The sequence below is a fragment of the Halichoerus grypus genome, chromosome 10, assembly GCF_964656455.1.
Source record: "Halichoerus grypus chromosome 10, mHalGry1.hap1.1, whole genome shotgun sequence".
Taxonomy (NCBI): domain Eukaryota; kingdom Metazoa; phylum Chordata; class Mammalia; order Carnivora; family Phocidae; genus Halichoerus; species Halichoerus grypus.
The window spans coordinates 75492815-75502982 of NC_135721.1; the positions used below are offsets into that span (position 1 = coordinate 75492815).

The 10168-nt window shown below is 47.0% G+C and overlaps 2 protein-coding genes across 2 annotated transcripts in view; one reads left to right on the top strand and one right to left on the bottom strand.

Annotated features, from left to right (window-relative positions):
- The window catches only part of FAM178B (family with sequence similarity 178 member B), a 113063-nt gene extending 111344 nt beyond the window's left edge, over window positions 1-1719 (bottom strand). The window contains exon 1 of the mRNA XM_078056637.1: window positions 1593-1719. The gene's annotated coding sequence lies outside the window, so the exon portion shown is untranslated. The remainder of the gene's footprint in view (window positions 1-1592) is intronic.
- A 40-nt stretch (window positions 1720-1759) lies between these two features.
- On the top strand, window positions 1760-3590 carry COX5B (cytochrome c oxidase subunit 5B). The gene is made up of 4 exons (XM_036073776.2): window positions 1760-1919; window positions 2469-2542; window positions 2715-2814; window positions 3392-3590. The coding sequence occupies exons 1-4, from the start codon at window positions 1817-1819 to the stop codon at window positions 3502-3504; spliced, it is 390 nt and encodes a 129-aa protein (XP_035929669.1). The 5' UTR covers window positions 1760-1816; the 3' UTR covers window positions 3505-3590.
- Window positions 3591-10168: the final 6578 nt, after the last annotated feature.

Below are 10168 nucleotides of genomic sequence, written 5' to 3' on the forward strand. Positions count from 1 at the left end.
GGAAACATATTCCATGGAGTCAGACTGAGATAGGGCTATACTGACAATGTGAACAAAGTCCTAGCAGCCGATGAGGGGCAGTGTTTACACTTTTGAATGCCCACCCTTCTAAGAAGCTTGCACACCTCAGCTTGCGGGCAACGGGAGCTATGGAAGATGTTTTCAGTTTTAACCAGAGAACTCTGGCCCAGGTACCTTCAGTGACTCCACTTCCCATTATCAACTTCCCTTCTTGCTCCCCTATTTTGTTTGGGGCAAATTATGCTCAGAGACAGACTGTCTTTACTAATGATTTATTTAATACAGGTTCATTGAGGGAATTAAAATTTATAATATTTCACAAGCCAATAGCATAAGGATGTCTCTTTATAAGCTAATAAAGAAATAACATACTTCAAACCAGTGACAGGTTAATTACGCTATTGTTCCAGGCAAGGGGAGATGAAAGTCCAAATTTAGTTGAGGTATACCTTTCCACACTGGGTAGAGTCAATCCTTCCAACTAAAAGCTAGATAAAGCTTCCAGCTTAGGTTCCTCACTCCCAGGGCACCAGTGTTGGCAGGAAGGTGTGCTGCTTCGACGAGATCACTAAACGGATTGTGCCACTGCCTACGAGTGCCAAGGCCGGGACAGATGCCCCTTCTCTAAGACTGCTGCAAGGGTTTAACACCACTGCTGACCAAAAGTAGCCTCACTAGGGCAGGAGAAAGTGTCTCAAGATCTTCAGAGAACTATTTAGATCAAGAAAGAGTAGCCTTGCCCAGACTGAACACTCTCGAGGTGTTGGTCAAACCTCTTGGTTTTTAATGTTTAAAAATCTGTTACATGATGGACCCACTGCTGTTACAACGGTGTCAAGGACATAATAGTCCTCTCCACGCCAGGGGCGAGAGTTCATTAAGTCCTAATACCCAACTTCAAAACGAGTTCAAACCACAAACAACTTTGTCCAAAACAAGCTTTCAAAACATGGATTTGAAATTATAACAAGTCAGGACACAACAGCGTCCCTTAACTTGTTCCTTGGTTAATAACCTCCGGGTATAGCCCACCCTCTCACTCCACATCACCAAAAAAGGTCTTGGTCCTGGGAGGAGCCCTAAATCTGGCCCAATCCTCCTTCCCCTCCCCGGTCCCACCTCAAGCCTGGACCTCATCCCCACAACGACTTCATCATCTCAGCGCCACTGTAACAGGAAACTGATGCTAGGACTGCGGGTGGGTCCTGCCCAAGTTCTTACAGACTGGGCCAATGCAACAAGTTCGCGATGCCTCACACTGCCCGGCGAACCCGCATAACAGTTAACACAGTGGCCTTCAGGAGCTAGCTCCTAAATTTAAGTCATTTGGGGGAAAAGAATAAAATAAATTTAAATCATTTGGGGGTCCAGCAAGTCTCTTGACAGACTCGGGCTTAACAAGTTCCATCAAGAAGCCTCCTCGTTTACAGAGCACAACTAGCAGGAAACACGCACAGGAACTCCACTGTGGTCGCCTCATTCTACGGAGGAGGCCACGGAGTCCCAAGGGCGCAAAACGAGCTGCCCCAGCGTTAGTAAAGGGCAAAGCCCCAGAAGCCTACGTTTCATACCGAGACGGCCCGGGTGCCTCCGGGACCGAGCAGCGGAAGACGGCAGTGAGAACCAAGCACGCGCTGACTCTCCTGGCCTCCGGCCAGAGTCACGTGACTGGGGGCGGGCTCCAGGCCTGGAGGAAGCGGAAGTCCGACAGCCGGTTGGGGGGAAGCCCTGCCCCGGAAATCACGCCTCTTTCCGGAGCCTGCTCCCGGAAGTGCTGCTATTCGTAGCGGGCGTGATGGCTTCAAGGTTACTTCGCGGAGTTGGAGCGCTGGCCGCGCAGGCCCTTAGGGCCCGCGGTCCCAATGGAGTCGCCGCGGTGCGCACCATGGCATCTGGAGGTACTCGGCCCGCCCGGCGCGTCAGGGACCGGCACCGTTGCCCTCCCGGGGTGGTGCCAGGGCAGCGAAGCAGGGCGGGCCGTTCAGCTCCTCGGGGCCCCAGTGACTGCTCCGGGGCCCTCAGTGCCTCAGGCTCGGCGGGCTTCTCCCTGTTATTCCTGGCCGCTTGTGCTGCCGCCCACCGAACTGACCCCCGCTCCGGAAGAATCCTAAACTGAGGCGCCGGGTGACCTTGGGGGACAGGGGTTGCAACCGGGATGCGGAGAGGCTAAGCTGCGCTTCAGACCCGCGCTCTCCTCAAGTTGGATGAACCCCAGTAGGACTCTGACTTACTTTTAGAAAAAATGTGTAGAAATATTGGTCTCCGTGGTTGAAGGAAGAAAAGATTATTACCCTGTGCTGCCGCTTTTGGGGATCGTGACAGTGGTTCTTAGGAGACAGTGTGTTTGAGTAGCCCTTAGGAGCTTGTAAATTATATGTAAACGTTCGTGTATAATGCATTTTTCGTCTTGATAATTCAGACATCATAATTCACGTTTTTTCCTTTAGGTGGTGTTCCTACTGATGATGACCAGGCGACTGGGCTGGAGAGGGAGGTCATGATGGCTGCACGGAAAGGACTGGTGAGAAGCTCCTTTCTGTGCCTTCAATGGAGTTCATGGTCTTGGATGATGGGATCAGAACGGTCTCCTCTCTGGTAGCATTTGAGATAGGGAACCTGATTTGTGTGGGAACAGTACCACTAGCCTTTGGAGGGTAGGGATCATTTGGCATAATGGCTTAATTCTTTTTCAGGACCCATACAATATGCTAGCCCCAAAGGCAGCTGCAGGCACCAAGGAAGACCCTAATTTAGTCCCATCTATCACCAACAAGCGAATAGTGGGCTGCATCTGTAAGTACCTCACTACTATTTTTTTGTCCATTTGTTTAATGTATTCTATACAGGATGTCAGTAAGATGTTTCAAATCTTTTGTGTGTATGGTGTGTGTGTGTATAAAGGGGATATGTGTGTAAATGAGTTATTCTAAGGGTCCCCTGGCCCTTTCAAACTTCAGTAACCTTCATTAATTAAGTAGGTTGTCCTTACTGTAAAGAGGCATAGAACATCAGTAATACCAGCTCACTGGGGATGCAGCATGAAGGAGTATTCATCCAGAAAATATTTATTGTACTTCCTCTTTGCCAGATACCATTTTAGGCACTAGGGCTATATATCAGAATGGACTATGCTTTGGGATTCTACATAGGCAGAACTACTGTTAGAACCTAATAGTGACTCTGATGTGAGCCCATAAGTAAACTCAGGGCCTCATTTCTTCATCTGAAAAGTGGGGAAGGAGAGAGCTTGAATTGATCTCTTTAAGATGTCAGCCATAACTTTGTGTCTTAGAGGTGTCTGAGGAGGAGGTTAATATTGAAAGTCTCCACTTCTAGGTTGGATGGACTTCAACCACCTTTTCCCTTTCAGGTGAAGAGGACAATAGTACCGTCATCTGGTTCTGGCTGCACAAAGGCGAGGCCCAGCGATGCCCTAGCTGTGGAACCCATTACAAGCTGGTGCCTCACCAGCTGGCCCACTGAGCCTTTGCACTAACTTACTCAAAATGTGCTGTGAAGTTTCTTCTTTCCAATAAAGACTAGCCATTGTGTTGGCTCCTTCTCCCATAGTTGGCTGGTCTTATTTCTATCCTTTATTTTTTGGGAGGCATGGATTCTTACATTGGGAATAGCTATCTGTTAATATTATTTTGCCATCCACGTGCTTGTGTCTGCCAAGATTGACAATCCCATAATACAATGATTGGGACCATCTGCTATGGGGAAAGCATGGGCTATGGCGTCAGGCCGACTGGACTTGTAATATTGGCTCCATCATTTAGCTTTGTCACTGGGAGCATGCCCTCTGAGGGTAGGTTACATCTTCAAAACAAACAAACAAACAAACCTTGTGAGGTGTTAGAAGTAATAACGTAATATAAAGAGCCTGGCAGATGGCTTACAGTATTGTTATAAAATAGGGTGACCTTGTGACCAGAGTTTTGGGGGCTTTGAAGACTTGGGGTTCAAGGCATAGTTCATGGGGATACCATCAGCAAAATCCAGAATATGAGACAATTCCAGAAACCAATGACCAGTTTCTTCAAATAAATTGCTGTGAGGAGGGGCACCTGGCTGGCTCAGTTGGTAGAGCATGCTACTCTTGAACTCACGGTCATGAGTTCAAGTTCCACAGTGGGTGTGGAGCCTACTTTAAAAAAATAGTTTAAAATTAAAAAATTGCAATGAGGAAAAAAAAAGAGACAGAACCTATCAAGTGAAATGGATGTGAGGGAGATAACAACCAAGAGCAAAGCGTGGACCTTGTTTGGATCTTTATTTGAAGAAATGCAACTGTAAAGAAAACAAATTGAATAATTTGAACTTTGGGTATTTGACATTTAGGGATTTATTAAATTTTAGATGTGTTAATGGAATTAACTTATGCGTTAGAGATTATTGGTGAGGTACTTAGGGGTGAAGTATGTCTGGGATTAGCTTTAAAACAGTGGGAAGAAAAGGAAGAGGAGTTTGGGGTAGGAATGATCCATTGTAGCCAGGTAGAAGAAGGGTCATAGTTCTACTCTTGTGTATGTTTGAACTTTATCATAATAAAAAAAAATAAGAGTTGAAAGAAATTTTAAAAAGTCCATTTCAGCTACTTTATATTTGTGACATCCTGGACAATTAAGTTCTCAAAAGCTGTTTGTAAAATGGAACTGGTACCTTTCTGTTTTTGTTGGGATTAGCCACAGAGGTGGCTTTAGTTACTTTCTCCACAAAATTGGTTCGGACTAGGTCTTTTTTTTTTTTTTTTTTTTTAAGATTTTATTTATTCATGAGAGACAGAGAGAGAAGCAGAGGGAGAAGCAGGCTTCCTGCCCAGCAGGGAGCCCGATGCGGGACTCGATCCCAGGACCCTGGGATCATGACCTGAGCCCAAGGCAGATGCTTAACCATCTGAGTCACCCAGGCGCCCCAGACTAGGTCTTTGAGCTGAGCTGATGATGGGGAGCTTTAGGGAGAAAAGTCCTTTCCCCCAATGTTGCCTTACTTCCTCTTCAAGGTATAGTCAGAGCTGCTGTTTCTATTCTTTGCTGTCATTATCTTTGGTTTCCAGGAAATGCTAGAGCATTTGTCTGCCATTCAAGGCCATTCCCTTTGGGAAGGGGAATACCTAGCTATCTATTAAATCTACCCATACCAGGGTGCCTGGGTTGCTCAGTCGTTAAGCGTCTGTCTTCGGCTCAGGTCATGGTCCCAGGGTCCTGGGATCGAGCCCCGCGTCGGGCTCTCTGCTCAGCGGGAAGCCTGCTTCTGCCTCTCCCACTCCCCCTGCTTGTGTTCCCTCTCTCGCTGTGTCTCTCTCTGTCAAATAAAATCTTTAAATAAATAAATTAATTAATTAAAAAAAAAAATCTACCCATACCACTCCCACCTCAAATGCTGTTCTAAACAAGAGTTTACTCCAGTACTGCCACTCAGCCCTTCTGTCTGGCCTACCTCCTGCATTCCCCCTTCCTTTTCCACTGTCTTCCTTTCCACCCTTCTTAGGGTGAGCTTTTGACTCCATATGTCATTAATTGGGTTTATCTTCTCCCTCCCTCAATTTCAAGACCCTCTTTGCTTTTTAAAACTGTACCCAGGGGCGCCTGGGTGGCTTAGTCATTGGGCATCTGCCTTCGGCTCAGGTCATGATCCCGGGGTCCTGGAATCAAGCCCCACATCTGGCTTCCTGCTCAGTGGAAGGCCTGCTTCTCCCTCCCACTCCCCCTGCTTGTGTTCCCTCTCTCGCTGTGTCTCTCTCTGTCAAATAAATAAAATCTAAAAAAAATAAAAATAAAACTGTACCCAATTCTCAGGGCGCTTAGCTGGCTCAGTCTGTGGAACATGCGACCTGATCTCAGGGTTGTAAGTTTGAGCCCCACGTTGGATGTTGAGATTGCTTAAAAAAAACAAAAAAAACCAAACATATTCTCCCCTAAAGAAAGAAAAATCCCCAGTACATGTCCAGATTGTGGTAGGCAGGATAATGGCCCCCAAAGATGTCCATAATCTAGTCCCAGAATCTGTGAATACATTAGGTAATGTAGTAAAAAGTTATTAAGGTTGCAAATCAACTGACCTTAAAATAGGGAGATTATCCTGGATTATCCAGGTGGGCTCAATAATTCAAGGGCAGCAGAAGAAGAGAGTCCAAGGGAGATGTGACTGTGGGAGAATGGCCAGAGAGACGCAGCATTGTTGTTTTGAAGATGGAAGAAGGAGGCTAGAAGCGAAGGAATACCAGGCAAGGAATGTAGCCTATAGAAGCGAGGGAAGAAGATAAGCCTCACTCTGACGGTATTAAACAATCTGCAAGTACAGAATAAAAAACTCGTTTCCTGGAACAATTTGAGTGTAAGCTGCTGATCTGATGCCCCATCGCACTTCAGTGTATGTTTTTTACAAAGACGTTCTTTTATATACCTATAATATGACCATCAAAAATCAGGAAGTTAAAATTTATACAGTTCTGCCATTTAATCCTCAGACCCTATTCAAGGGTTGCTAAGTGTGCCTATAATATCCTTTATAGAGCCAGTTCAGAATCCTATGTTGCCTTTAGTTGTCATGTCCCTTTACTCGTCTCCACTCTGGAACAGTTCCTCAGTCTTTCCAGACCTCTGAAAATTATACCAACTCGGGTTGGTCTGATGTTCCCCCAGGACTGGGTTCAGCATTCTGTGTCTTGGGCACGAGCACTGCAGAGGTGATGCTGCACTCTTCCTGCTAGGCGTGTGATGTCGCCTTGTCCCACTGCTGACAGGGTTCACTTTGGTCACCTGATTAAACTAACGTCTGTCAGACTTCACTGTGCAGTTGCTCCTTAATAAGTATCTTAATGCAGGCAACACTTTGAAATGCTCCTCACCAAGACTTTGATTTATATCAGAATGGACTCATGCTTTATTATATTCAGTGGATTATAATTCGTAACTATTATTTAGCTTCTGATGTTTAATTTGTTCCAAATTTGGCTGGTAGGAGCTTCTTCAAGTTGGCACCTGTGGCCTTTTGACATGTCCCTATCATTCTTTGAGCACTTTTTAAATTTTCCGGCACAAAATGTTCTAGGCTCACCCTTCCAGGCTGTTTATAAACTCATGAGGTAGGTACTATTATTATCACCCCCATTTTAGAGATGGGGAATCCTAGGAACAGCTCAGGATTATGCAGCTAGCTAGTTGTGGTGACAGGATTGTGAATGCAGAACACAGCTTGAGCCTGAGCTCTCCCCGCCCGCCACCCTTTTGAGGTAATTTTAGAATTGCAGAGACTGCACAGAGTTCCTGTTTACCCTCCACCCGGTCTCCCTTAATGTTAACAGCACAATGACTGAAACCAGGAAATTCACACTCACACGGGGCTATTCACTGATTTTGCCAGCTTTCCCAGTAAGGTCCTCGTCCGGTCCCGGACCTCACATTGCATTTCGCTGTCATGCCTTAGTCTTCTCCAATCTGTGACAGTTGCTGTCTTTACCTCCATAACCTGTCACTTTTGAGTAAGAGAACTGGTCCGTTAATTTGTAGGATGCCCTGAGTTTGGGTTTGCCTGTTTGTCCCTGGCCAGACTGAGGTGATGGGAATAGCACGGGTGACGCTGCACCTTACTTAGTACAGCACCTCAAGAGACCGTGACTAATGACTGCGGAGGCACACTTTGGTCATTGGTTTAAGGTGCTATCCACTAGGTTTCTCCGCCATAAAGTTACTATTTTTCCTTTTTGTAGTTACTAGTTATCTTGTGGGGAGATACTCTGAAGCAATGCAAATGTCCTTGCTTTGCTCACTAATGTTTGCATCCATTTTTGTCTACAACAATTAGTACTGTGGTGTTTGCCTGCCTGTGGTGATTTCCATTTTCCATTGCTCCTTCTACAGGAATTGAACTACTGTAAGGAAGAACTGTCCCTCCTCCCCCTATGTTTACATCTATTCAGTTTATTTATATCAGAGTGGACTCATAAGTATTTTATTCTATGGCTTATCATCCACCACAGATTTGATCACTGGGTGCTCCTTCAAGTTGGTTTCTGTGTCCTTAAGACAAGCCTCCTCCTTTTGGGGGCACTTCCTTACTCTATGGTACCACAAGATATTCCAGGCTTACTTTATACTTTCTCTGCTCTAGATCTGGAATTCCTCCAGATCTGATTCCTTCTACCGAAGAGTGGTATTTAGAAGCACTGTATGTGCCTGTTACTGGGGTGTCACTGTGTCTAGGTTCTCTAAGCAGACACGGCTGGGAAATACGCACATACATTCTAACCCCAGCGTTCACACACTGAAGCCTATTTATTTCAGCATCTATCTGTATGTGTATTAAAAACCATGAGTCCATACCTCCAATCCCAATCCAATACCACAAAGTTCGTTCTAGCCTTACCACCTTTTTGTAGCTTTTCTCCAACAGTGGGAAACCTGGCATGACCAGAGATATGTAACCATACTGTCCCTACTGGAAGAGGGAGTGGGGAGGATGCTGCATTGTGCTTGGCCTTAGAGGATGGGATTTTGACAGACATGAGGGAAAGTCATTCCCCGCAGAGAGTAGAAGCTGGCGGGCAAAGCATGATGATGTGTGAACCTACAACAGGAAAGGAACAGATCCCAACGGGCCTGAATTTAATGCAGCATGTAGTTCATGAAGGGGATTTCACCTGCAGCACATCAATTCAGTTCTTTTCTGCCAAGCAGTGAACTGCCTGACATTTTGGATTAGGAAGTGGCAGAACCAAGGCTATGTGGGCTTGAGATCCAAGAGCAAATGGACTGGGTAGGGGGGAGAATGAAGCTAGCGTCATAAGACAGGGTGGTAGAGGCCAGCACAGTAAAGGAGCGGCGGGTAGGAAAGGCATTATAGAAGAACCAGCAGAACTTGGTAAATGGCAGAAAGTGGAGAAGGTAAGGAAAAGGAAGGAGTCAAAGTAATAATGCTCCAAACCTGTGTAGTTTGGAGAAAGTGGTACCATGAACCCAACCCCAAAAAGCGTTCTCTGTAAATTGTTTTCCCCTTGAGGGCACGTATAGGCTTAACTACCTTGTGACCACAAAGCCTGGTAAAATGCCCTGTGACGATAGGCCTCAATCAGCTCTCCCTTACTACCTGATCTCAGCTCTCGGATCTCCTTCAACCCCACCAAATCCAAATGCCTTCAACACACGGCTATGACAACCATCCTCCCATGGCCGGCTGCCCATCACCTAGGACACAGCTAAAAACCCTCTCAAGGCCCTCCACGAGCTGGCCCCAACCTCCCTTTTGGGTTTATCTTGCATTATAACCAGAGGAGGCCACTTACCCTTCCCTGCTAACTTGGCATCACTTGGGTCCATGCCCTTCTCTCAAGCCCCACTGGTCCCTGGCATCCCTTTGAGTTCTTACTTCAACCAGGAACACCCTCCCCTACCTGCCTGACCCCTCCTGAACCTGTGCAAGTCAGCCCACCACTTGCTGGGTTGGATGCCCCTCTTCCCAGCCCCACAATGCTACCAAAATGGCCAGTCCATCTTCTTCCCCTAACCCATACGTTTTTGGGGGCCAAGACATGTCTTGTTTACCACTGGCCCCAAACCTGTGGCACCTTCCTGGACATACTGCAGGTGTCCAAATCCCTGATGAAGGAAGGAAAGGGCAGACAGTCACCAAACTCTCTCATGCCTCACTGAACCCTCCCATCCCCCACCACTCAGCTTCTTCCTTCAGAGCTTAGCTCATCAACACAGCCTTCTCTACCTCCCCCAACAGTCTCCTTCCAGCTGGCCTGACCCCTGAGCCCATATCACTGTTGGGTCTGTCAGCCTCGGCCATGTCTGAGCAGGCCAGCAGAGGTGCCCAGACAGAATGGGCGGGTGCAGATGCCCCGAGCCCAAGCCCTGCCTGCCACAAGGTCCTGTCCAGGAATAAGGCTGGGGAAGGCAGCCTTGTTCTCTGCTCCTCCTGGTGGATTGCAGCAAGTGGGTAATGAGGCAGGGGAATTCTACCACCAGGTTGAGAGCCCAACCCCCTGGGGCCTCCTGTGCCACGTTGCCCTGCCAACCACTGAAACCCTCAGGCTTCTGAGCTAGAGCCAGTACCATGCTGCCTTCTTGCTGGTCCTTTCTCAAAGTCCCCAGGGATGGATGAGTGAACAACAACACAAAGAACCACAAGGAAACAGAGC

Bases quoted from the DNA above. Each gene is read 5' to 3' on its own strand.
- COX5B (XM_036073776.2), top strand. From the start codon at position 1,817: ATGGCTTCAAGGTTACTTCGCGGAGTTGGAGCGCTGGCCGCGCAGGCC. The intron at 1,920-2,468 runs GTACTCGGCCCG...TTTTTCCTTTAG, and splicing joins GCGCACCATGGCATCTGGAG to GTGGTGTTCCTACTGATGAT. The intron at 2,543-2,714 runs GTGAGAAGCTCC...ATTCTTTTTCAG, and splicing joins TGGCTGCACGGAAAGGACTG to GACCCATACAATATGCTAGC.